The sequence below is a fragment of the Ranitomeya variabilis genome, chromosome 3, assembly GCF_051348905.1.
Source record: "Ranitomeya variabilis isolate aRanVar5 chromosome 3, aRanVar5.hap1, whole genome shotgun sequence".
Classification (NCBI taxonomy): Eukaryota; Metazoa; Chordata; class Amphibia; order Anura; family Dendrobatidae; genus Ranitomeya; species Ranitomeya variabilis.
In genome coordinates, this window is record NC_135234.1 from 64,618,816 (window position 1) to 64,646,329 (window position 27,514).

At 45.6% G+C, this 27,514-nt stretch overlaps 1 protein-coding gene and 1 long non-coding RNA gene across 2 annotated transcripts in view; one reads left to right on the forward strand and one right to left on the reverse strand.

Moving 5' to 3' along the window:
- Positions 1-27,514, forward strand: part of LOC143817947 (uncharacterized) — a 119,051-nt gene that overhangs the window by 89,443 nt on the left and 2,094 nt on the right. Inside the window, exon 8 of the mRNA XM_077299409.1 lies at positions 15,433-15,549. Within this exon, the coding sequence (XP_077155524.1) occupies positions 15,433-15,549 (117 nt within the window). The remainder of the gene's footprint in view (positions 1-15,432; positions 15,550-27,514) is intronic.
- Positions 26,250-26,649, reverse strand: LOC143817946 (uncharacterized). The gene is made up of 2 exons (XR_013224223.1): positions 26,603-26,649; positions 26,250-26,443 (listed from the first exon to the last, which is right to left on the reverse strand). It is a non-coding gene; the product is annotated as an uncharacterized LOC143817946 (long non-coding RNA).

Sequence of the window (27,514 nt, forward strand, 5' to 3'; positions counted from 1 at the left end):
GCACAGGCGCAGCCAGCCTGACACCAAATGAGGTCAGAAGACGGGCAGCGCAACATGTGTGCATGGCCAAGGGCTAACCTAACAGCGCAGGCTCCGGGACAGATTCAAACAACGCTGAGGAGGGGGCGCACGGCGCCAAGGGGGTAAAAATGATGGCTGTGCTGCGTCACACGACAAAGGAAAGTTCCACCTACCGGACGGTTTAACGCTGTGTGGGGACACATTTCATAAGTGTTAGGTTCAGCATGTGCAAGGAGCATCACGAAAAGAGGCACTTTTTCCCTTTGCATTATTACTGCTGCACAAGGTGGCTCCTTCAGTAACAAACGCCTGGGGGGGGGGGGTCAGGTTCCCTTACATTTAACTTGTTGTGTCTGCGTGGCGGTCGCAGTACACGTTGCCGTATACACAGCAGGGGAACAGCTGGCGGTGCTGAACCCCACTAACACATTGGCGAGGTGTTTGGCTCTGTGCGTACAGCACTTCTGGACGGCAACTAGCGGTGTTGGAGCCCAGGGACAGGTGGAGGAGGAGGAGGTTGGAGGAGGTTGGAGGAGGTAGGAGGGATTGCCACACACACAGCAGGGGAACAGCTGACGTTACTGAACCCCAATAACAGAGGAGGGACTGTTGACTGTGCGTACAGCACTTCTGGACGGCAACTGGCGGTGTTGGAGCCCAGGGACAGGTGGAGGAGGAGGAGGTAGGAGGAGGTAGGAGGGATTGCCACACACACAGCAGGGGAACAGCTGACGTTACTGAACCCCAATAACAGAGGAGCGACTGTTGACTGTGCGTACAGCACTTCTGGACGGCAACTGGCGGTGTTGGAGCCCAGGGACAGGTGGAGGAGGAGGAGGTTGGAGGAGGTAGGAGGGATTGCCACACACACAGCAGGGGAACAGCTGACGTTACTGAACCCCAATAACAGAGGAGGGACTGTTGACTGTGCGTACAGCACTTCTGGACGGCAACTGGCGGTGTTGGAGCCCAGGGACAGGTGGAGGAGGAGGAGGTTGGAGGAGGTAGGAGGGATTGCCACACACACAGCAGGGGAACAGCTGACGTTACTGAACCCCAATAACAGAGGAGGGACTGTTGACTGTGCGTACAGCACTTCTGGACGGCAACTGGCGGTGTTGGAGCCCAGGGACAGGTGGAGGAGGAGGAGGTAGGAGGAGGTAGGAGGGATTGCCACACACACAGCAGGGGAACAGCTGACGTTACTGAACCCCAATAACAGAGGAGGGACTGTTGACTGTGCGTACAGCACTTCTGGACGGCAACTGGCGGTGTTGGAGCCCAGGGACAGGTGGAGGAGGAGGAGGTTGGAGGAGGTAGGAGGGATTGCCACACACACAGCAGGGGAACAGCTGACGTTACTGAACCCCAATAACAGAGGAGGGACTGTTGACTGTGCGTACAGCACTTCTGGACGGCAACTGGCGGTGTTGGAGCCCAGGGACAGGTGGAGGAGGAGGAGGTAGGAGGAGGTAGGAGGGATTGCCACACACACAGCAGGGGAACAGCTGACGTTACTGAACCCCAATAACAGAGGAGGGACTGTTGACTGTGCGTACAGCACTTCTGGACGGCAACTGGCGGTGTTGGAGCCCAGGGACAGGTGGAGGAGGAGGAGGTAGGAGGAGGTAGGAGGGATTGCCACACACACAGCAGGGGAACAGCTGACGTTACTGAACCCCAATAACAGAGGAGCGACTGTTGGGACTGTGCGTACAGCACTTCTGGACGGCAACTGGCGGTGTTGGAGCCCAGGGACAGGTGGAGGAGGAGGAGGTTGGAGGAGGTAGGAGGGATTGCCACACACACAGCAGGGGAACAGCTGACGTTACTGAACCCCAATAACAGAGGAGCGACTGTTGGGACTGTGCGTACAGCACTACCAGGCAACATCTAGCGGTGTTGGAGCCCAGGGACAGGTGGAAAAGCAGAGGAACACAATGTAGGCCGAAGCCTGAGAAAGTCGAAAGGGAACCTTTAACCCCCCCCCAAGGCGTTTGTAGCTGAAAGAGCCAGCTTGTGCAGCACAAAAGATGCAAAAGGAAAAGGTGGCTCTTTTCATCATGCTCCTTGCAAACACAGAACTAAACACTTATAAAATGTGTCCCCTGCAACCGTAAAACCGTCCCGGAGGTGGGACTTTCCTTCGTAATGTGACGCAGCCCAGCCGTCATTCCTACCCCCCCGGCGCCGCGCACCGGCTCCTCAGCGTTGTTTTATTCCGTCCAGGAGCCTGCGCTGTTATGTTATCCCGTGGCCAGGCACACTTAGCGCTGCCCGTGTTCTGGCATCATTTGGTGTCTGGATGGCTGCGCCTGTGCGGCCGCGCTGGCAGAGAGCCCGCCTCGCAGTGTCTTCTGATTTAATCCCACTGGGGGCCTGGGATCCATGGACATGCGCAGTGCATATCTGAACCTCCACCTCTCACTCATCTCCCTATGGCTTCTTCAGACTGTGCGGTGTCACGGCCGTGGCATGCTGTTAGGGACCAGCTGACACCGAACAGTCTGAAGAAGCCATAGGGAAATGAGTGAGAGGTGGAGGTTCAGATATGCACTGCGCATGTCCATGGATCCCAGGCCCCCAGTGGGATTAAATCAGAAGACACTGCGAGGCGGGCTCTCTGCCAGCGCGGCCGCACAGGCGCAGCCATCCAGACACCAAATGATGCCAGAAGACGGGCAGCGCTAAGTGTGCCTGGCCACGGGATAACATAACAGCGCAGGCTCCTGGACGGAATAAAACAACGCTGAGGAGCCGGTGCGCGGCGCCGGGGGGGTAGGAATGACGGCTGGGCTGCGTCACATTACGAAGGAAAGTCCCACCTCCGGGACGGTTTTACGGTATCAGTGGACACATTTTATAAGTGTTAAGTTCTGCGTGTGCAAGGAGCTAAACAAAAATAGCTACCTTTTCCTTGGACAGCATTACTGCTGCACAAGGTGGCTCTTTCAGTAACAAACGCCTTGGGGGGGGGGGGACAGATTCCCTTACATTTCAGTTGTTGTGTCAGCGTGGCGGTCGCATGACACATTGCCGGCTACACAGCTGGGGATCAGCTGACGTTACTGAAACCCAATAACACTGGGTCGTATGTTTTGACTGTGCAGACGGCACGTCTGAGCCTCAACTGGCGGTGTTGGAGCCCAGGAATTTAAGTTCAGGTGGTAGAAAGATGAACACAACAGGAGACCTGGATAACGTATACAGTGACCTAATTATTCAATCAGGAGGAGGAGTGGCAAATTCCGGCGAGATCCAGGCCTTGTTCATTTTCAGGAAAGTAAGCCGGTCAACGTTATCGGAGGATAGTCGCATGCGACGGTCAGTTAGTACACCACCTGCAGCACTAAAGACACGTTCCGATAATACACTGGCCGCAGGGCAAGACAGCACCTCCAATGCATACTGGCTTAGCTCTGGCCATGTATCCAGCTTTGAGACCCAAAACTTGAAAGGGGAAGAGCCGTCTGGGAGTACAGCAAGAGGGCAAGACATGTAGTCTGTCACCATCTGACGGAACCGTTGCCTCCTGCTGACTGGAGCCGTCTGTGATGGTGTAGACTTTTGTGGCGGGCACAGAAAACTGTGCCACAGTTCGGCCATACTGGTCTTGCCTTGGGCAGAGGCACTGCTTCTGCTCCCTCTTTGTGCAGAGCCTCCACCACGGCCTGGACGCACTGAGCTGCTTTGGAATGCACTAGCAGCACTTCTCTCAGTTGGAATGGAGAAGATGATGGAATTGACCAGTGTGTCTTGGTACTCCCGCATTTTTCGCTCCCGGTTCAACGGTGTGATGAGGCTTTCTACGTTGTCCCGGTAGCGAGGATCGAGGAGGGTGAACACCCAATAATCAGACATGTTGAGAATGTGGGCGATGCGGCGGTCGTTTCTCAGGCACTGCAGCATGTAATCCACCATGTGCTGCAGACTGCCAACTGCCCAAGAAACGCTGTCCCCTGCTGGAGGCGTGATCTCTGCCCGCTCGTCATCACCCCACCCTCGCTGTACACACTGAGTACTGGACAATTGTGTAACTCCCTCCTCTGGACGGATGTCTTCCTCCTCCATTGACTCCTCCTCATCCTCCTCACAAACGGTCCCCTGCCTACGCGTTTGTGAGGAACCACGTGGCGCTGACTGTCCAGAAGATGATGGAAATGGTGAATCCTCATCCTCCACCTCTTCCACAACATCATCCCTTAGCGCTTGCAGTGATTTTTCAAGCAGGCAGATAAGGGGGACAGTCATGCTGACTAGTGCATCATCTGCACTCGCCATCCGCGTGGAATAATCAAAGGGACGCAAAACCTGGCAGACGTCATTCATAGTGGCCCACTCTGTGGTTGTGAAGTCTGTACGGCGCTGACTGCGACTTTTTTGCGCCTGAAGCAGCTGGTACTCCATTACAGCTTGCTGCTGCTCACACAACCGCTCCAACATATGTAACGTGGAATTCCACCTGGTAGGTAGGTCACATATGATGCGATGTTCCGGCAGGCGGTGTCGGCGCTGCAGAGCCGCAATGCGCGCTTTTGCCGTGCTGGAACGCCGCAAGTGAGCACACTCTAGACGGACCTTGTGCAGCAGTGCATCAAGATCCGGATAGTCCCTCAAAAAGCTCTGCACGACCAAATTGAGCACATGTGCCAGACATGGGATGTGAGTGAGGTTGCCGAGGCCCAGAGCTGCCACCAGATTTCGGCCATTATCACACACTACCATGCCTGGCTGGAGATTCGCTGGCACAAACCACACATCGCTCTCCTGCTTGATGGCATTCCAGAGCTCCTGCGCTGTGTGGCTACGATTCCCCAAGAAAATTAATTTCAAGACGGCCTGTTGACGTTTGGCCACGGCTGTGCTCATGTCGGTCGTAACAGGTACACGTTCATCACGGGTCCATGTGGAGGTGGACTGTGACGGCTCCTGCAGCGATGATTCTGAGGAACTGGTGTAAGAGGAGGAGTCAATGCGTACAGAATGGATTCCTGCAATCCTTGGAGTGGGCAGGACACGTCCTGCGCCACTCGCACGGTCTGTACCCGGCTCAACGACATTAACCCAATGGGCAGTGAGGGAAAGGTATCGCCCCTGTCCATGTTGACTGGTCCACGCATCGGTGGTGAGGTGGACCTTGCTACTGACGGCGTTCAGTAGCGCGTGTTTTATGTGTCCCTCCACATGCTTCTGCAGGGCAGGGACGGCTTGCCTGCTGAAGTAAAAGCGGCTGGGCACATTGTACTGTGGGACTGCCAATGACATCAAGTCACGGAAGCTGTCAGTCTCCACCAGCCTGAATGACAGCATTTCCAGTGACAGAAGTTTGGCAATGCCTGCAGTCAGAGCCTGTGCTCGTGGGTGGTTTGACGAGAAAGGCCGCCTTTTCTCCCATGCCTGTACTACCGATGGCTGTAGACTGGGCTGGGAGTGTGTGGATGACTGGGAAAGTGGCGCTGCGGGTGGAATTACAGCGGGTCTCTGGACAACAGGGGCAGAGGTTCTTCCACGGCGATCCTGGGAGGACGCCGAACCAGCTGCGTGTGAGGTAGAGGAAGAGGCAACACGAGCTGAAGAGGTGGTAGCTGCCGCTGTTGGTTGGCCTACCTCTTCAGTGTGTTTTTCTAACTCCGCCGGGTGCCTGTTGCGCACATGTTTCCACATGTTGGAGGTATTGAGGTTGCTGACATTTTTCCCTCTTTTGACTTTTTGATGACACACGTTGCATCTGACATAGCAAATGTCATCTGCAACTGTGTCAAAAAAGGACCAGGCACTGCAAGTCTTGGGAGCGCCCTTTTTGGCTTTTGGAAGAGACATGCTCCTAACGGGTGCCAAAGCGGAGGCTGCAGGATCCGCAGTCTTCCCCCTCCCTCTCCCTCTTTGGGCCGTACGGGGAATCTCTTCCTCAGAGCTGCTCCCACCACCTTCCTGTCCCTCACGCCAAGATGGGTCGAGGACCTCATCATCTACACTACCCTCTGCCCCCAACTGCTCCTCCTGGGTAGTCTCAGCAGCAGAGCACGCACCAGTAAGTGGCACCTGAGTGTCATCATCAGCTGATGCGGCCTGCGATGTGGTGACCGGAGCCACTGGCCCACCCGCCTCTTCAGAGGAAGACAGAAAAAGCTGTTGGGCATCACTGCACCCTGCCTCTTCTTCCATTTCTCCAATGCTGCTTGGCTGGCCCCCTGTTTCCAAACCAAGAGATTCAGAGAACAGAAGTAGAGACGGCTCCTGTCCTGGGCTCTCTGTCTGCCTGGGCAATTTGGCAGGTGGTGAAGAGACAGATGGCTGCTCTCCAGTGCTCTGTGTCTGAGAGGATGTGGCACTAATGGAAGTTGATGCATTAGCTGCCATCCATCCGACAACAGCTTCAATTTGTTCTTCACGCAGCAGCGGTGTACGGCGCTCGGACACAAAGCTTCGCATGAACGACTGTTGCCTGGTGAAAGTGGGTGCTGATGAGTCACCGGTGCCCGCAGCAGGCACAGAATCCCCACGTCCCCTCCCTGCTCCGCGACGGCTCCCACGCCCCCGTGCCTTACTCACTGCCTTCTTCATCTTGGTTGACTGATAAAGATAAGCAGAAAAGTACTAACGGATTTGTGTGCTTATTCCTGAGCAACTCCTCCTAACAGGTATAAGAAGCACTAATTATCTAAAGTGTGGACTAGACTTTAATATGAGCTAATGTGGCCTACAGAAATGTAAAGTGGTGTAACTGGTGTGTTTGGTGAACTTTATTATTTATTTATTTTTTGGGGGCTGAACTGACAACAGATAGAGCTGCAGTCACACGGAGACCGTGCAGACAGACGTAAACGGCGCTACAAGGCCCAAAAACCCTCCTCTACTTTATCCTATGTAGTGTTTTTCCACAAATTAGCTGGAGACGGGTGGAAAGACACTAATAGGATTTTTTTGAATAAATTAGCAGCAGACTACACTATTTGGAAAAAAAAGAAAATTGATTTGGCGGTATGACGCAGTGAAAAACCCTGAGCTGGAGACAACCAGGCTATAGCTGCTCACAGATTACAGGGCGAGCTGCAGTCACACGGAGACCGTGCAGACAGCCGTAAACGGCGCTGCAAGGCCCAAAAACCCTCCTCTACTTTATCCTATGTAGTGTTTTTCCACAAATTAGCTGGAGACGGGTGGAAAGACACTAATAGGATTTTTTTAAATTAATTAGCAGCAGACTACACTACTTTGAAAAAAAAGAAAATTGATTTGGCGGTATGACGCAGTGAAAAACCCTGAGCTGGAGACAACCAGGCTATAGCTGCTCACAGATTACAGGGCGAGCTGCAGTCACACGGAGACCGTGCAGACAGCCGTAAACGGCGCTGCAAGGCCCAAAAACCCTCCTCTACTTTATCCTATGTAGTGTTTTTCCACAAATTAGCTGGAGACGGGTGGAAAGACACTAATAGGATTTTTTTAAATTAATTAGCAGCAGACTACACTACTTTGAAAAAAAAGAAAATTGATTTGGCGGTATGACGCAGTGAAAAACCCTGAGCTGGAGACAACCAGGCTACAGCTGCTCACAGATTACAGGGCGAGCTGCAGTCACACGGAGACCGTGCAGACAGCCGTAAACGGCGCTGCAAGGCCCAAAAACCCTCCTCTACTTTATCCTATGTAGTGTTTTTCCACAAATTAGCTGGAGACGGGTGGAAAGACACTAATAGGATTTTTTTAAATTAATTAGCAGCAGACTACACTACTTTGAAAAAAAAGAAAATTGATTTGGCGGTATGACGCAGTGAAAAACCCTGAGCTGGAGACAACCAGGCTACAGCTGCTCACAGATTACAGGGCGAGCTGCAGTTACACGGAGACCGTGCAGACAGCCGTAAACGGCGCTGCAAGGCCCAAAAACCCTCCTCTACTTTATCCTATGTAGTGTTTTTCCACAAATTAGCTGGAGACGGGTGGAAAGACACTAATAGGATTTTTTTGAATTAATTAGCAGCAGACTACACTACTTTGAAAAAAAAGAAAATTGATTTGGCGGTATGACGCAGTGAAAAACCCTGAGCTGGAGACAACCAGGCTACAGCTGCTCACAGATTACAGGGCGAGCTGCAGTCACACGGAGACCGTGCAGACAGCCGTAAACGGCGCTGCAAGGCCCAAAAACCCTCCTCTACTTTATCCTATGTAGTGTTTTTCCACAAATTAGCTGGAGACGGGTGGAAAGACACTAATAGGATTTTTTTGAATAAATTAGCAGCAGACTACACTACTTGGGAAAAAAAAAAAAAAAAGGAACAGTATGAGGCAATGAACCACCCTCCCTGAACTGAATACAACCAACTATGGATGGCCTATGTGGCTGCACTCAGACTGGAGACTGGGCTGCACTCACACACACACACACACAGACCCTGCAGATCGCTGTGAAAACAGCGCTACAAGGCAAAAGCAAGGTGAATAGTAGGTGAACACAGCGGTTGCTAAATTAGCCTTTGGAAAGCACAAAGAAGCAAATCGCTATCTCTAAACTGTCCCTCAGTCAGCAAACAGCGTCCTGTCACTAACTGAATTCACAGCAGAGTGATCGCAAAATGGCGCCAGCGACTTTTAAACTGCATCATGACATCATTACACCAGCCAATCACAGCCTTGCCAGTAGTTTCATGCCCTCCATGCTAAACAGGATGTGCCCACACTTGGAATCAATCTCATTGGCTGAATTTCTGCTTTTTGAATCTTAGAACTTCCGATTCCGGTATCCGATACGCGGCAAGTATCGGAATCCCGGTATCGGAATTCCGATACCGCAAGTATCGGCCGATACCCGATACTTGCGGTATCGGAATGCTCAACACTATTTATGACTGCTCAGAGATTTAGTTTTTGTTGAATCAGGTGCATGATTTACAGCTGGTAGCCAGGCTGAGTACATGTGGGGGTTACCTGGTTGCTAGGGAATCCCCACATGTAATCAAGCTGTCTAGTTGCTGCAAATCATTCAGCTGCAGCAAGGAAAACTAAATCTCCGAGCAGTCATAAATACTCGGAGACCACCTGAGCGTGCTATGGAAAACCCGAGCAATGAGTATATTCGCTCATCAATACTAGTCACTGATGATGCGCTCATAGCAGCTCATTCACCAGTGGCTCACAGCCTGGACGATCGCATCTTGGCACCGTCCAGGGTGAATACTGTTTATTATTCCCCAGATATGGATTACGTCGTGGGACAGAATGACAGACAGGGGAGGGATATTGGTGTTTTTTATTTTTGTTTTATTACAGGAGACGAAGGATTCAGTAGAATTAGGCGTTAGGTGAGTATAACTGTTTGATATTTTTTTAAAAAAAGTAAAAGTGTTTTGTTTTATTTCAAATAAAATACTTTATTCTGGCTGTGTCTTTATTTACCATAAAGCTATAGGATTAGTAATGGATAGGTGTCTTACAGAATTACAATTAGTAATCCATGGGCTTGATGTCACCAGAAAATACAAAGGTGATATTAACCCCACAAATATGAACCCCATTCGCCACCACTACAGGGCAAGTGGGAAGAGCTAGGCAATGTGCCATAATTGGCATATTTAATAGATGCGACTTTCCTGGGCAGCTGTGGGCTGTTATTTTTAGGCTGAGGGGGCCAGTATCCATGGCCCCCCACCAGCCTGAGAATACCAGCCCCAGCCAGCTGTCTGCTTTAGCTTGGCTGGTTGTCAAAAATGGGGGGTACCCCACACCGTTTTTTGAAAATATTTATTTGCATAATTAAAAAATATGGCGTTGTGACCACTCTATTTTTGATAACCAGCCTTGCTGAAGCTCACAGCTGATGGTTGCATCCCCCGGCTGTGAGTTTTGACTGGCTGGTTATCAAAAATACAGCGGAACCCACAAAATTTTTTTTTTTACTATTTATTTTCAGTGCAGGAGCCATCTGATGAAAATTCCAATTAGCCACTACTGCTCTTATTAGAGGCTGCAGGTGTTGGCTGATGGGAGCAGTAGTCCCATCAGCCGACACCAGTGACCGGAGGTAAACTTTGCTCCTCCGGTCACAGCTGCGCGCTCACGCTGTCCTTTTGACAGTATGGGAACCGTGGCTGTCTGACCGGCGATAATAATTTTACTGACGATCAGAAGTGGTGTTTGCTGCACTGTCATGCAAACACAGGATGTTCGGGCCCCCCATTCAAGTGAATGGGGTTCGTGTTCGGGTCCGGGTACTGTTCTGATACCCGAACCCAAACTTTTTGTAACTGTTCAGCTGAACCCGCCAGACCGAAACATCCAGGTGTCCGCCCATCTCTAAATGGATTCAATTAAATTTCAACAAATTCTTGATGCAAACATAACACCATGTGTAAAAAAGCAGGTGAGAGTTGAAAAGTGGATGGCTTCTATGAATAGTGATTCTAAACATATGTCAAAATCCACAATAGACTTCTTCAAAAGGCGCAAGCTTACAGTTTTACAATGGCCTGCACAGTCTCCTGATCCAAACATCATTGAAAATCTGTGGCTAGACCTCAAAATAGAATTTTCCCATGAAGAATGAACGAAAATCTCTGGAACAAGAATTGAAAGACTTTTGCCTGGCTACAAAATGCATTTACAAGCTGAGATACCTGCAAAAGGAGGTGCTACTAGGTACTAACCAGGAAGAGTGCCCAAACTTTTACATGTGCCCATTTCCCTTTTTGTGATTTTTAAAATGTCAAAAGTAACTATATACTGTACGTATGTGTATATATACTGTGTATGTATATACTGTGTATATATATATATATTAAATCTTTTCTTACTTTTTATTTTGTTGCCTAAAATAGAAAGTTACAAAGTAAATGGGTCATCTATAGCTTTAGCCCTTTTAGAGATCAATTTGATCTTCAACTTGCTTAAAGGGACACTGTCACCTGAATTTGGAGGGAACAATCTTTAGCCACAGGGGCGGGGTTTTCGGGTGTTTGATTCACCCTTCCCTTACCCGCTGGCTGCATGCTGGCTGCAATATGGGATTGAAGTTCATTCTCTGTCCTCCATAGTACATGCCTGCGCAAGGCAAGATTGCGCCAATCTGTGGTGTTGCTATTAGTGTGTCAAGAGTGGGAGAAGAGGGTTTCATTGACAATCCAACACAATGGGCAGCACTTTGAACACATTTCATAAGTGGTTATAAACTTGTAAATAACTCATGAAAGAATAAAACCAAGCACACCATTGTTTTTCTTGTGAAATTCTCAATAAGTTTGATGTGTCACATGACCCTCTTCCCATTGAAAAAAATAAAGTTGGATCCAAAATGGCCAATTTCAAAATGGCCACCATGGTCACCACCCATCTTGAAAAGTTTCCCCCTCCCATATACTATGCCACAAACAGGAAGTTGATATCACCGACGATTCCCATTTTATTTAGGTGTATCCATATAAATGGCCCACCCTGTACATGGTAACACAACCCACATGCATCATTCATAAAAATAAAGACACGGAACACGGAAATTAATTTGGAAAGAAATTGGCCGTGGCGTTTATTTTTGGGTAACCAAACAGGAATTTAATTTAATAAAATGAATAAACCAATATATCCTTTATCATAATACCATAAACAGCATAAACTTCACCATAGAATGTCCAAAATCCACCCGAATCCGGGCGATTTTACCCACAAAATAAATGACACGACAATAATTAAAAAACCAATAAAAGGGGAGGGAGGGCGTGATCTTCAAAACTTGCTTGAAGTAACTGCACTCAGCGCCCATGCGCAGCTGTATTTATATCTCCAAATTCCTTCCGCTCAGGGCCTTTTGACCAATCAGGGATCATAAAAATTGCGGGAATAACACCTGAGAGAAAACCGGTTTAAGCCAGAAAATAACCTGCTCGTGTAATCACACAGCTTACCAGGGAAATAAAAATTAACCCTTTGTATGGTAATAACTCTGTAGAATCAAACATAAAAATATCATGTTATCAAAGTGGCCGTGTTATCATGTGCCCCCCTGAGATTTCACTAAGGGGAGGGCATTCATACTGTATATAGATTAAACAACAACCACAAGATGGATTTCATCAAGTAAGGTATCATTTTAATCTGTATATCAGCACCAACCTGACACTGTCTGTAGTTTACTCAGCAAAATCTTGCTGACAGGTTCGCTTTAAAGACGACCTTTCACCAGCTTGAGCATATTAAAATGACAACATCATGGAATTGTGGCTGCAGACTCAGAGCTGACAAAAAATGTACCATATTTTTCAGATTATAAGACGCTGCAGATTAAATTTTGAGGAGAAAAGTAGGATTTTTTTTAAATAAAATGGTGGTGCTTCTTTTAATCCATGCGTCCTATTGCTTATTAGGCTAGGTTCACATTGCGTTAGTGGGTGATCGCTAACGGACAGCGTTGCATGGCGAAAATGTCGCAATTAACGCTGTGCAACGGGTCCGTTAGCGCACCCATTGACAGCAATGTAAATTTCGCCTGTAGCGCATCACTAGCGTGTGCCTTTTTCGGCTCGCGCTAGCGATGTGCCGTTCTTTTGTAGCGCGCCTCGGATGCTGCTTGCAGCGTCCGCGGCGCGCCCGAGGTCCATTCCCCGCTCTCGCAGATCGGGGATCTGCGAGAGCGGGGACGTTAGCGCGACCCCTAAACGCGGCCCCTACAAAAACATTGCGTTAGCGCAATCCGCAAGCGCTAGCGCTAAACGGATTGCCCTAACGCAATGTGAACCTAGCCTTACCGGGGGTGGTGGCTGCAGTGAAGCGGGGTCCCAGGGTTGCTGCTGGAGGAGGCAGGAGTGGAGTGATGCTGCAGGTTGCAGGCTGGGATGAGGGGGTGTTCCGATGTGCGGTGCGCTGCTGCGGGTGTCCGGTGCTGCAGGGGTGTCCGATGCTGCTGCGGGTGTCTCCGGTGCTGTGGGCTCAGCCGACATTTTGTAAAAGGCCAGAGCCTCCCGCAGTTCCATGGTTTCCTGTGCGGTGGACTCCGGGATAATGGCTGCCAGGGGAGGCGCATGTGCAGATGGAGATTTCGGCACCAAGATCTCCATCCGCACATGCACCGCCCCCCTGCGGCTATTTTCCCTGAGTCCACCACACAGGAAACCATGGAACTGCGGGGGGCTCTGGCCTCTCACAAAATGTCAGCAGAGCCCCCCGCAGCACCGGAGACACCCGCAGCAGCACCGGACACCCCCACATCAGCGACGGACTCCCCAGCAGCACCACTGGGGACCTACAGCAGTGCCGGATACCCCCTCATCCCAGCCTGCAGCCTGGAGCAACAATACCGGTAAGCTATATCCGCATTATAAGACGTACCCCCATTTTCCCAAAAAAAAATTGGGGAAAAAAGTGTGCCTTATAATCTGAAAAATGAGGTAATTCTTTTTTTTATTTCTCATCTCTGTTGTGGATATTTTAGCTTGTAAAATTTAGGTTCTAATTTATGATAAATCTACGGGTAAGTTACCAGAAATTTTTGGGGGCGAGTATACTTTTTACCCTGCAAAAAATTGACCAATCGTAAGTAGGCAATAGTATACTGGGGAAAAAATAGCACGACCCCTCAAAAGGTTAGAAGACATGTGTGAGACATGTACAGTTGAAATCAGAGGTTTGCATACACTATATAAAAAGACACACATGCTTGTTTTTCTCATTATCTGACATGAAATCAGAATTAAACTTTCCCATTGTAGGTCAATTAGGATTACCATAATTATTAATATTTGCCAAATGCCAGAATAATGAGAGAAATTGGGAAAAAAACATGGACTTATTCTGCGCTGCTGAATAACTGAAGATCCGGGTACAGTATATTAAATAAAATGTGGTTTTATTCAACGCGTTTCGAAGTACTGAGACTTCTTAATCAGTAAATACCACTGGAAATACCAGTACTTCGAGACTAGTTGAATAAAGCCACATTTTATTTAATATACCCGGATCTTCAGTTTTTCAGCAGCGCAGAATAAGTCCACGTTTTTTTACCAATTTCTATTTATATGGTGGCCGTTACTGGTCTTGTGGATCTGCTGCACTGAATATTTCCTACAAGCTCAATTTATAGCTCCATCTGGTGAGTACAATTTGATTGTATTAAACCGAATGTATCTTGGATAAGACCCTATTTGTGCTATTTTCTCCAGCAGCACCTACTAGAATAATGAGAGAGAATGTTTAAGGCATTTTTATTACTTACTTCAAAGTTTACATACATTTCATTAGTATTTGATCCTCTTTAGTATTTGATTTCCTCTGAATACTCTGGTTTCCTTCCACATTCCAAAGACATACTGATAGGGAATTAAAATTGTGAGCCTCAATGAGGACAGCGATGATAATGCATGTAAAGTGCTGCAGAATATGAAAGCGGTATGTAAGAAATGCATAAAAACAATAGTAAAAAAAATAAAATGGTCTCTTTTCCTACATCATGCTGCTCTCAGATGAGGTGGCAAAAACCTGGTGGCATATTCCCTTTAACAACAACAATTATGGTAAGCTTACAAGGTGGTTAAAAATCATAGGTTTAGGGCATCTTAGTACGCCAGAAACTTCTAAGGAGTTGAGGTTTTTAACTTTCATGGACTTTTAAAGGGAACCTGTCACCCCCAAAATCGATGGTGAGGTAAGCTCAGCATCATCAGGGGCTTATCTACAGCATTCTGTAATGCTGTAGATAAGCCGCCGATGTTACCTGAAAGAGGAGAAAAAGACGTTAGATTATACTCACCCAGGGGCAGTCCCGCTCCAATGGGTGTCTCAGGTCCGGTACAGCGCCTCCCATCTTCATTCCATGACGTCCTCTCCTGGTCTTCACGCCGCGGAAAGGTCAGAGAGGCCCGGCGCCTGCGCACTGCAGTACTTTGCTCTGCCCTCAACAGGGAAGACAAAGTACGCCTGCGCCAGAGCCGTGGCGTGAAGACCAGAAGAGGACGTCATGGAATGAAGATAGGAGGCACCAGAGAGGACCTGAGACACCCATTTGACCAGACCAAAAGCGGGACCGCCCCTGGGTGAGTATAATCTATCCTCTTTTTCTCATCTTTCAGGTTACATCGGGGGCTTATCTACAGCATTACAGAATGCTGTAGATAAGCCCCTGATGACGGTGAGCTTACCTCACCATCAATTTTGGGGGTGACAGGTTCCCTTTAACTTGATTCAATAAACTTACAGTTTTTATCCAGTTGGTTGTGTCAGAAACTACCCTAGTTTTTTCCCATGCTAAGTTTACACAGGACAGAAATGCTGCAGGCTTGCCAAGCTGATGTGTGACACCTTTCTGGAGCTAGAAGTACTATGGTGCTAATTTACAAATCATTGTCCAGTCTAGTGTTATTGGAATATTGCCCAAATGATAAAATGAATAAAACTGAAAAAACATTTGATCTGTCTTAATACTCACAGGGCACACCATGTAATGAGTCTCCTAGCCCAAAAATGGCAAAAAATTTCAATGGAGGTGACAATTCTTTTTCTGGAAGAACCTCTGCCAAAAAAATGGAATCATTTTCGCACTCTCAGGTGAGGTCTCACAGCTATTTAGTACAGTAAATTTTACACTAGTTTTGTAGCCAACATTTTGTGTTATTTCATGTCTACCTTTTCTCTTAAAATGAACCCTGTCACTTGATTAATGCTGCCCATGTACCATGAGCAGCATTAATCACATCCTGGCTGCACAATTGCTGCTTGGTATATATTTTTCTGAAATAAACCAGTGTTTCATAGAATTATACTTTAACCCCTTTCCGACATCGGGTTTAATAGGACGCTGATGTCGGACTCCCTGTTTGGTGCAGGCTTCGGCACTGAGCCCGCACCTTTTCAGGCACATGTCAGCTGAAATACACAGCTGACATGTGCCTGCAACACCCGTGGGTGGATCACTAGTTAAATGCCACTGTCAATTTCTGACAGCAACATTTAACTCGTGCTTGCTGGAAGCATGTCACTAATTCTGCCCAACATGATCGCGGGTCACCGATGGTTTGGCATGACAACGAGAGCTCTCCAGCAGACCTCTATGGTTGTCATAGCCTGACTGCTATCAGTGCCACCCGGTGGTCGGCGCTCAAAGCAAGGAGCATTTCTGCTATACACAGGCGATCTGATCATCGCCTGTGTGTAGCAGAGGCGATCAGAAAACTGCAGCTTCTAGTCACCCTTGGAGACTATTGAAGCATGCAAAAAGTAAAAAGAAAACATTTTTAAAAGTACAAATTTTTTTTTAATAAAAATAAAAGTTCAAATCACCCCCTTTTTGCCCCATTCAAAATAAAACAATAAAAAAATAAAATATACACATATTTGGTATCGCTGCTTTCAGAATCGCCCAATTTATAGATATAATAAAAGAATTAACGCGATTGCTAAACGACGAAACGGAAAAAAATTCAAAATGTCAGAATTACTTTTTTTGGTCGCCGCTACAATGCAATAAAATGCAATAACGGGAGATCAAAAGTCCATCGTATCCTCATCAAAATGATATGAATAAAAAGGTCAACTCAATGCGTAAAAAATAAGCTCTCACCCAGCTCCAGATCACGAAAAATGGAGATGCTACAGGTCTCGGAAAATGGCGCCATTTTTTTTTTTTTTACCAAACTTTTGATTTTTTTTCACCAGTTAAATAAAAAATAAAAATGAACCCAGACATGTTTGGTGTCTATGAACTCATACAGACCAGGAGAATAATGATGGCAGGTCAGTTTTAGCATTTAGTTAACATGGTAAAAAAAAACCAACTGTTGGATTGCACTTTTTTTTGCAATTTCACCGCACTTTGAACTTTTTTCCCGTTTTTCAGTACATGATATGCTAAATCCAATGGTGTTGTTCAAAAGTACAACTTGTCCCGCAAAAAACAAGCCCTCACATGGCCATATTGACCGAAAAAAAATAGTTATGGCTCTGGGAAGAAGGGGAGCCAAAAACAAAAATGCAAAAACGATAATACCTCTGGTTGTGAAACGGTTAAAGATCTGGCCAGGAACCATAGCTTGAGGAAAAACTAGTGGGAACTTGCCTGGGCTTCTCCTAGTAGCACATCAGGTGATTGAGAGATCTCTTGCACATTGAGAAACTTGTCATTCATTTTTCCAGTAGCCTTGAGGGTATGAGCACACGTTCAGGAATTTTTGAGTTTTTTGCGTGTTTTTTCGCTATAAAAATGCTATAAAAACTCATAAAAAACGTATACATATGCATACTATAATTTAGAATGCATTCCGCAATTTTTGTGCCCATGATGCGTTTTTTTCTGCAAAAAAAACGCATTGTGGGAAAAGAAGCATCATGTTCATTATTTTTGCGGATTTTATGTGGATTTCCCATTGTTTTGGAGTGTCCGGAAAAAAACGAAAAAATTCAGCATAAAATCGGCAAAATAAAACGCGAAAAAAAACGCATGCAGAATTCCTGCGAAAAACCTCAGGTTTATCTCAAGAAAATTCTGCATGCATTCCAGACGTGTGCACATACCCTGAGAGAAGCCGTTCGAGGGCAGCCATATGGTCTTGTATCCAGATCTCTAAGCCCTTCCTGACATGTCCAATTTCTGTTTTTCATTTTCATTTTTTCTTCCCCTTTATAAGAGCTGTACATTTTTTTAATTTTCTAACATGGGCATATGAGGGCTTGTTTTTTGTGGAACGTGTAGCACTTTTGAAAGACACTATTCATTTTACCACATAATGTACTTGAAAAAGGAACAAAAAAATCCAACTGCATTAAAATTGCAAAAAAACCCTCACAATTCTGACATTTTGGGGGGTGGAATTGTTTTAAAGAAGTATATTGTTTTGTAAAAATTACCTGGCATCATGATTGTTCAGATCAACACAATTATGGGAGATACAAAACTTTTCTATTTTTTTATTATTTTAATAGTAGGGAAAAAATGTAAATTTGTAAAAAAAAAAAAAAAATGTTTTGCATTGTATCGCCATTTTCCAACATCTGAAACATTTAAATTTTTTGGTTGATGGAGTTGTGAGAGGGTTTATCTTTTGCAAATCAAGCCAACATTTTTATTGATACCATTTTGGGATAGATATGACAAATGATCATTTCTTCCTGCATTTATGTAGTTTTAAGGAGACCAAAAAAATGAAAATGTTGTCGATTTGATATTTTTCTTTTTACAGATTTTAACGATTACATTAATAATTTTATATTTTGATAGATCAAACTTTTATGGACAGGGTGTTACCACATATTTGTATTTTTTTAGTTTTTCATGTCTTTATTTTTAATGTGGGAATATAGGGTTGAATACATTTTTTATGTCGTTTTTTTTTCAGGTTTTTTAAAACTTTTTTAAAAATATTTCTCAGTATTTATTATTCCCCTTACAGGACTTCAACCTGTGATTGTCTGATCGCTTGTTCTATATACAGTATTACTTCATATCCCAAAAATAAAGGTCTCCCTTGAAGCCCAGCCACAGACTGGGTTTCAGTGAAGCTCCATTATGACTTCTGTATCAACCCATCAGAACCCTATGATCTTGTTGCCAGGTGGCCAATAGGCATGTAGAATATGTCACCATGCTGTTACTGTCGCTGTGAAAAATTTACAGTGTAGCCGACCTGAGGGTTATAGAGGAGAAGATGGCCAGTCAGGGATAAGATTTCTCCTACAGAGAACTGAAGATACAGTGGCACAGCCAGGGGTGTGTGGCCCTCATTGAATGTGCTTGGAGAGTACTAGTAAGGAGTCATACCAATGCACATCAACCAGTGAGGTCCTTACAAATCAACTGGGCATTGAGAATAGCTGTGAGGTGCCGTAGCAACACACCGTGACCTGTGCGGTCCTCATAGGGGAATATGGAGGCTTCCATAATGGGTTGCTAGACTAATGTGACATGTATTAGAAGCAATGTACCGCCATGTGCAACCGTAAAGTTCCTGCCTCTTGATTGTGCAGGAAAAGTATTTGCAAAGTGTTGTGCCTGGTATCTGATGTATATGCTACTCATCAAGTTGAGTTGTTCAGTAAAGAAAAGTTTATTTTTTGGCTCTGGTCTCCCTTATTCATCTCCATTATATCTGGTCCTGGCCTGCCATGTCATGAGGCAGCATGCGGTTGTAGGGGGTGTGCTGCAGGCTAGTTTGTGTCCTGCAACCCTCTGCATACTTTCTTTAAGAAATGGTCACGTTGCACGTGAATCTGTTAAATTATTATTATTTATTTATTTATATAGCACCATTAGTTCCATGGTGCTGTACATGAGAAAGGGGTTACGTACAGAGTTATAGATATCGTTTACAGTAAATAAATTTACAATGACAGACTGGTACAGAGGGGAGAGGATGCTGTCCTTGCGGATTTACATTCTACAGGATTATGGGGAAGAGACAGAAGGTTGGGGGTGTGGCAGCTGTGGTGGTGGTGAGGCAGCAGCTCTGGTTGTTGTGAGGCAGCAGCTCTGGTGGTGGTGACGCGGCGGCTCGGGTGGTGGTGAGGCGGGAGATTGGGTGGTGGTGAGGCGGCAGCTCGGGTGCTGGTGAGGCGGCAGAATGGTTATTGCAGGCTGCAGGCTTTCCTGAAGAGATGGGTTTTCAGGTTCTGTCTGAAGGATCCGAGGGTGGTGGATAATCAAACGTGTTGAGGCGTGGAATTCCAGAGGATGGGGATATTCAGGCGAAATCTTGGAGGCGGTTGTGTGAGGAATGAATAAGTGTGGAGGAGAGTAGGATAAATATGGTGCTGATGTTAACGCAATGTGTGTGTTTCATGATTAGGGATAGAGATAAGGAAATTTAGTATTTGGGTAAGGTTCAGTGTTAGGCCGGCGTCACACTCGGCGTAAGACAATACGGTCCGTATTTTACGGCCGTAATACGGCCGAAATACGGTGAAATGTTCCCAAAATAGTGATCCGTAGTCAGGGTGTGTCAGCGTATTTTGCGCATGGCATCCTCCGTATGTAATCCGTATGGCATCCGTACTGCGAGATTTTCGCGCAGGCTTGCAAAACCGACATCTAATGGATTTATGTGCTCAAATGTTCGGGAAAACATATATACAGTATATATATATATATATATGTCATTGAGACACATATATATATATTCTGTATTTAGATTTCATTCAGCGCGATATGTGTTAAAAGCCGGTAATTCAATTGCCGGCTTCTCATTTCTCCTGCACAAACCCGACAGGATATGAGACATGGTTTACATACAGTAAACCATCTCATATCCCCATTTTTTTTGCATATTCCACACTACTAATGTTAGTAGTGTGTATGTGCAAAATTTCAGCGCTGTAGCTGCTGAAATAAAGGGTTAAATGGCGGAAAAAATTGGCGTGGGCTCCCGCGCAATTTTCTCCGCCATAATGGTAAAGCCAGTGACTGAGGGCAGATATTAATAGCCAGGAGAGGGTCCTTGGTTATTGGCCCCCCCGTGGCTAAAAACATCTGCCCCCAGCCACCCCAGAAAAGGCACATCTGGAAGATGCGCCAATTCTGGCACTTGGCCACTCTCTTCCCACTCCCTGTTGCGGTGGGATATGGGGTAATGAAGGGTTAATGCCACCTTGCTATTGGAAGGTGACATTAAGCCAGATTAATAATGGAGAGGCGTCAATTATGACACCTATCCATTATTAATCCAATTGTAGGAAAGGGTTAAAAAACACACACACACATGATTTAAAAGTATTTTAATGAAAAAAACACAGCGGTTGTTGTAATAATTTATTGTACTCTCAGTCCATCAGGAACACCCTCGCTTGGAAAAATAATAAACGCACAAGATACATACCTTCTGCTGTCAGATCAGGTCCCACGAAGTAATCCATCTGAAGGGGTTAACTAATATTACAGGCAGAGCTGCGATAAACCGCTCGCTCGTACCTGTAATCCCCGGGTGCTGAAAGGAAAGCAGTGATCTATACTTACATTCAGTTGCGGTGATGCGCCCCTGCTGGATGTTCTCATGAACTGCAGCCTGGGAACTTTTTCCCACGCTACAGGTCATATGAGGACATCCACCAGGGGGCGCATCACCGCGACTGAAGGAAATGTAGGTCATTGACCTACATTTCATTCATTCGCGGTGATGCGCCCCCTGGTGGATGTCCTCATATGACCTGTAGCGTGGGAAAAAGTTCCCAGGCTGCAGTTCATGAGAACATCCAGCAGGGGCGCATCACCGCAACTGAATGTAAGTATAGATCACTGCTTTCCTTTCAGCACCCGGGGATTACAGGCAGAGCGAGTGGATTATCGCAGCTCTGCCTGTAATATTAGTTAACCCCTTCAGATGGATTACTTCGTGGGACCTGATCTGACAGCAGAAGGTATGTATCTTGTGCGTTTATTATTTTTCCAAGCGAGGGTGTTCCTGATGGACTGAGAGTACAATAAATTATTACAACAACCGCTGTGTTTTTTTCATTAAAATACTTTTAAATCATGTGTGTGTGTGTTTTTTAACCCTTTCCTACAATTGGATTAATAATGGATAGGTGTCATAATTGACGCCTCTCCATTATTAATCTGGCTTAATGTCACCTTCCAATAGCAAGGTGGCATTAACCCTTCATTACCCCATATCCCACCGCTACAGGGAGTGGGAAGAGAGTGGCCAAGTGCCAGAATTGGCGCATCTTCCAGATGTGCCTTTTCTGGGGTGGCTGGGGGCAGATGTTTTTAGCCACGGGGGGGGGCCAATAACCATGGACCCTCTCCTGGCTATTAATATCTGCCCTCAGTCACTGGCTTTACCATTCTGGCGGAGAAAATTGCGCGGGAGCCCACGCCAATTTTTTCCGCCATTTAACCCTTTATTTCAGCAGCTACAGCGCTGAAATTTTGCACATACACACTACTAACATTAGTAATGTGGAATATGCAAAAAAAAAGGGGATATGAGATGGTTTACTGTATGTAAACCATGTCTCATATCCTGTCGGGTTTGTGCAGGAGAAATTAAAAGCCGGCAATTGAATTACCGACTTTTCACTAACACCGCTGCGTATTTCTCGCAAGTCACACTGCTGGTCAGTGTGGAATCCGTATTTTTCACGCCCCCATAGACTTTCATTGGCGATTTTTTTGCGCAGTACGCTGACAAACGCAGCATGCTGCGATTTTGTACGGCCGTAGAAAGCCGTATAATACTGAACCGTAATATACGGCTAATAGGAGCAGCCCCATTGAGAATAATTGTGCCGTATGTTATGCGAGTTTTACGGACGTAGTTTCTGCGCTCTTACGTCCGTAAAACTCGCCAGTGTGACGCCGGCCTTAAAAGCAGTAAGATGGGACTTAGAATAGTGGGGGGCACTATAGAGCAGGAGTTCAGAGCGAGTTCTGTTAAAAAAATAGTTAAGCTAAGATTACTTTCACATTTGCGTTTTAATCAGCAGCGTTTAATCCGCAAACGCAAGGACACGAAAAACGCAAGAAAATGCGTGTAAACGCAGCGTTTTAAAACCACATATGGTTACTGCATGCATCATTAAAACGCTGCGTTTACATGCTTTTTCTTGCGTTTTCCATGCGTTTGCGTTTTTTGTTGAAAAAAATTACAGGAGAAAAATCTAGATCACAAGAAACAGCCAATGGGACTACAGAGGGCGTGTATTATGGGATATCTATATATAGACCCTAGGACGGCTGAAATCTTCAGATTTTGCTCCTGTATCCTGTGACAAGATGGATCTTCACATGGATCGCTTTTACTTCAAACTGGAACTGAGCATCAAGATTTTTCTGGCGTGTGCGTTTGCTTGGGAGCAACACCGAAACCGGGAAAGACAGAGAAGGACACGGCGTAGGCGGTTTTGGCAACACCCCATAGTAGAACTGCGGGAGAGCCGTGGTGCATATCACACCCTGTATGGCGAGCTCAATGAGAACCCAGAAAAATTCCCGGAATATACAAGGATGTCACAAGACTCTTTCCGGGATTTGCTTGATCGCGTCCAAGGAGCCATCCGGAGACAGGACACACAGCTCCGTAGAGCCATTCCACCAGAGGAACGTCTCCTGGTTACCTTAAGGTACGTAATAATTCTAATCAAAAGCTATCCATAATGTTTGCAGGTCTGACATGTATTTTTGGCATTTTTGTAAATTATTTATTCTTTCTACAGATTTCTAGCAACTGGAGAGAGCTTGTCATCCCTTCATTTCCAGTACCGCCTTGGAATTTCCACGCTGTCTGGAATTGTTTTTGACACCTGCCGGGCTTTATGGACCATTCTCCGTGAGGAATTTATACCCATACCCATGGAGGACATGTGGAAAGAAATTGCAGAAAAATTTTGGACTGTTTGTAATTTTCCCAACTGTTTGGGTGCGGTGGATGGGAAGCACATCCGGATTATCAAACCAGCCAGAATGGGATCACAGTTCTTCAACTACAAGAAATATTTTTCAGTAGTTCTCATGGCAATAGCCGATGCAGACTGTCGCTTCATTGCTGTGGACATTGGTGCTTTTGGCCGTGGCAACGATTCACAGACTTTTAAAAACTCTGATATGGGCCGACGTGTTTATGGCAAAAATTTTAATTTCCCACAGCCACGACCACTCCCCTACACTCAAGGGCCACCGCTGCCATTTGTAATGGTTGGGGATGAGGCCTTTCAGATGAGTGAAAATCTCCTGAAGCCCTATTCAAGCTGGGACTTGAACCGCACAAAACGGATCTATAACTACAGACTAACCAGGGCACGCAGAACAGTAGAGTGTGCCTTTGGGATTATGGTGTCCAAATGGCGCATTCTAGCAACTGCCATAAATCTAAAAATGGAGACAGTGGATGAGGTGGTTAAAGCCTGTGTGGTTCTCCACAATTTCATTCTGGCAAAGGAGTGACCCACCATAGAACTTGATGAACCTGTTGCAAACCCTTTGCCTGATTACCGTCATCACCCGCTGCGGTCAACAGTTGAAGTAGGCCACATGCGGGACCAATTTGCTGCCTTTTTTGATTCTGACATTGGGCGTGTGCCATGGCAGGACAATATGGTGTAAAATGTACTGCTGGCTTCGGGTCTGTAAAGTTATGTTTGAAATGTTAATGTTTTTTCTAATAAAATAATTGTGTTTTACTTTCTTCACCATGTCTCCTATCTATTTCCTTAACAAACCACTTAGGGTTTTTGGGCTTAGGTTGTTGACGTCATTGCGTCCTGTCTTGGTTCACCAGTAGCTATTTGCCGCAGACTGTATAGACGATGGCTGTTAGGTGTCGCAGTATTTGTCCAGTACTTAACATCAGTATTTGTAAACCAAAACCAGGAGTGGTAGTTAAATGCTTTTAGTGGTGCATATGTGTTTATTGAACTTTTTCTCACATAGTTCCACTCCAGGTTTTGGCTTACAAATAGTGCTGTAAAATACTGAGCAAATACTGACAGTGTGACGGCAGCCTACACCACAGATCTATAGTCATCAAGTCAGGTGTCAGAAATAATGAATTCATGATGCAAATGGCTCTTGAATTCATTTTTCCTGGCACTTGTCCGGGTGAGTATAGATATGCCATGTATGACGTACATTGTCCCTTCACTTTGTGTGAAATATATGTAATGTACCAAGAAGATAAAATGGAGGTAATAAAATGCATTTCTCAAATCAGCAGGTCAGGGGTCATAAATAATGTTTCTGATAAGACACGACCTGTTGAGTATAGTTGTGCTGTGTATTACCACTATTTTGTCTTCTGTGTGCGACCAAAAGTCACGGAGTAAACTGAAATAAGTGTTTTTGGATAAAATACAAGTGTTATTTTTGGGGTCAACCTCATATCTCTCAACCAAACACACACCAAGCTTCAGTGTTCTGCTAAGTAACTACTGGAGGTTGGAGGTGGCCCCAAAAAAAGTGTTCAACGCATTTTTGGTTATTGGCGCATGGTGTGTGTTGACGGCGGCGAAATACACAATTAACCAAACCTTATTGGGGCAAAACACAGGTTTATTAAACACAAACAAACAAACAAAAAAATTAACTGCGCCTGCTTGGGGTTGAGTGCCGATATTGTGGGGTGTCGAGCTGTGAGGTCTGGCTTATTGTAGCCGACATAGGGGTGGCAGGAGAAGGCGCTATAAAACTGCTGGGTTATGGCCGCACTTATCTGTGCTAAAATGAGGAAATATGAAATATATAGGAAATAGGAATAGCATACTGGCTTATGAACTTTATGAAAAAACATGAGATTTTTAGCACAAGATTTGGCCAAATATTGTGAGCCCATTCACCAAAACGTCAAGGTAATCTCAGATCGAATGGGTAACTACACTGACTGCCTGGTGTGAACACTTACCTATGGTATCTGAGCTGCTGCCCAATGTGAACACATGCTTGTGGCTACTAACATGATAAAGCCTTCTTATAAAGGAGGCTCAGAACCAATAGTGTTGAGATGTAATTAAAATCACAGGTATGGTGAAGGGCGGGACATTCAAGTCAGAAAATAGTATATAGTAGAAATAAATAAACTGACTGAACAATATATAATAATAATTAATGCTAGTGCATAGCCAAAAAAGACACATATAGAATAGATTATGGCCGCACTTATCTGTGCTAAAATGAGGAAATATGAAATATATAGGAAATAGGAATAGCATACTGGCTTATTTCTACTATATACTATTTTCTGACTTGAACGTCTGTTGAAAAAAAAAAAATTAATACCAAACATTTACAAAAAGATAACTCAAGAGTTATATAAACATTCAGATAGGGAAAGGTCACACTAGCACTATTTGGAGTGAATTTTACATCAGAATTTGCAAGCCAGGAGTGCAACAGTAGGAAGAAAAGTTTCATAAAACCACATGCTCAACTTCTGCATGCATCAACCACTCCTTGTTTTGGATTAAAAATACTGATGCAAAATATGAAGAGACGATGGAGGCGATACAAGCCCTATCTCTATACGAGACACATGTATACTCACCAGGACAAGTGCCAGGAAAAATGAATTCAGGAGCCATTGGCATCCTGAATTCATTATTTCTGACACCTGACTTGATGAGTATAGATCTGTTGTGTAGGCTGCTGTCACACTGTCAGTATTTGCTCTGTATTTCAAATCAGTATTGGTAAAAGCCAAAACCTGGAGAGGAACTATGTGGGGAAAAGTATTCAAAGAACACGTACCCCACTTCTGCATGTATCAATCACTCATGGTTTCGCATTCCAAATACTGATTCAAAATAGTGACCCAAAAAAGCTAGCATTATACAAAACTTTTTTTTTTCTTTTTTAACCAATATACTTACGTTCTTCGTGCAAGGACCGGTCTCAAAAACGCAAGGATGCGGTGGTACTTGTATTTTCGTATCCTTGCTCCAGAACCACTTGGAAGCCGGCTCTCTTGGCGCAGGTCCTTGTTGAAGCGGTCCTTCATCGATCGCCAACGTGTTTTGACTTTTGACACTGCTGACAAAACAAAACATAATAGTTAGGACAATGGTCTTTTGACCTTGGTCAAACAACTGGGTGTGCTGTGAAAAAGTAATGACTTTCTCTCATCATACACAGTTGTGTGAGCATGGCCAAGGTATTGACTACATCACACTGCATTGCGATACTTACCAAATGCAGAACGGACCCGAGCCGGGGCATTGGCCCAGCCATCCCACAACGCTATGGCCACCTCATTCCAAAGCCTCCGGATCGTCACGTTGTTGGCGTGCAGTGGATCCTGGGTGTCCCACAATGGGACTCGCTCATGGACAAGGGAGATGAGGTGTTCATTCTCAATGAGGTCATCATCCCCTTCTGGAACCTAAAAACAAAAAGGACATTAATATTGGAGGCATTCACATACAGAAGACAGAAAACAGAATCAGAGGAATGGCATGAATATTGAAATAAAAAAAAAACACTGGTGCTGAAGCAAAAGGGAAAGAAAGAGAGAAGTATAAAGAAATGAAGATTCAAGATTTGTAAAGTGAGGATACAATAAACAGTCAGCCAGGTATACTTACACGCTGCGGCCGTGCCACCCGACCGTGACTACGCTGCTCCTGCCCAGTCTCCTGCCCAGTCTCTTCTGCTGTAGAAGAAGTGGTCTGAAAAAAGGAAAATATACATTGTCATATGTGTAGTTGTGACAGTGAATAGTTACCAATCTGAGGAGGTGAATACTCACTTCGCTGACATGTTCCCCTTGTGCAGGCCCAGGCGTTTCCTCATCAGAAGAAGAAGACATTCTGATGTGTGCAGAAAGAAAGAAATGGCAGAAATTAGGGCATATAGACACAGATTATAGAAAAGAAATGCATTGGATAGGATATAGTCACACAGTTCTGAGGCTTGTTAGCTTGTTTGCTGCTCCAAGAGGTTGTGAGGCGTCTAGTCTTCAAGACAGTCTGATGAGTAGTGAACTGCAAATGTCCACTTCCTCCCTTTATCACCTTGTATGTGGGGGGTGGCTTATCAGTGTCTAGACATGTTTTTCTCAATTGAGACGCATGCGTCGGCAAACGCAAGCAAACGCATGTG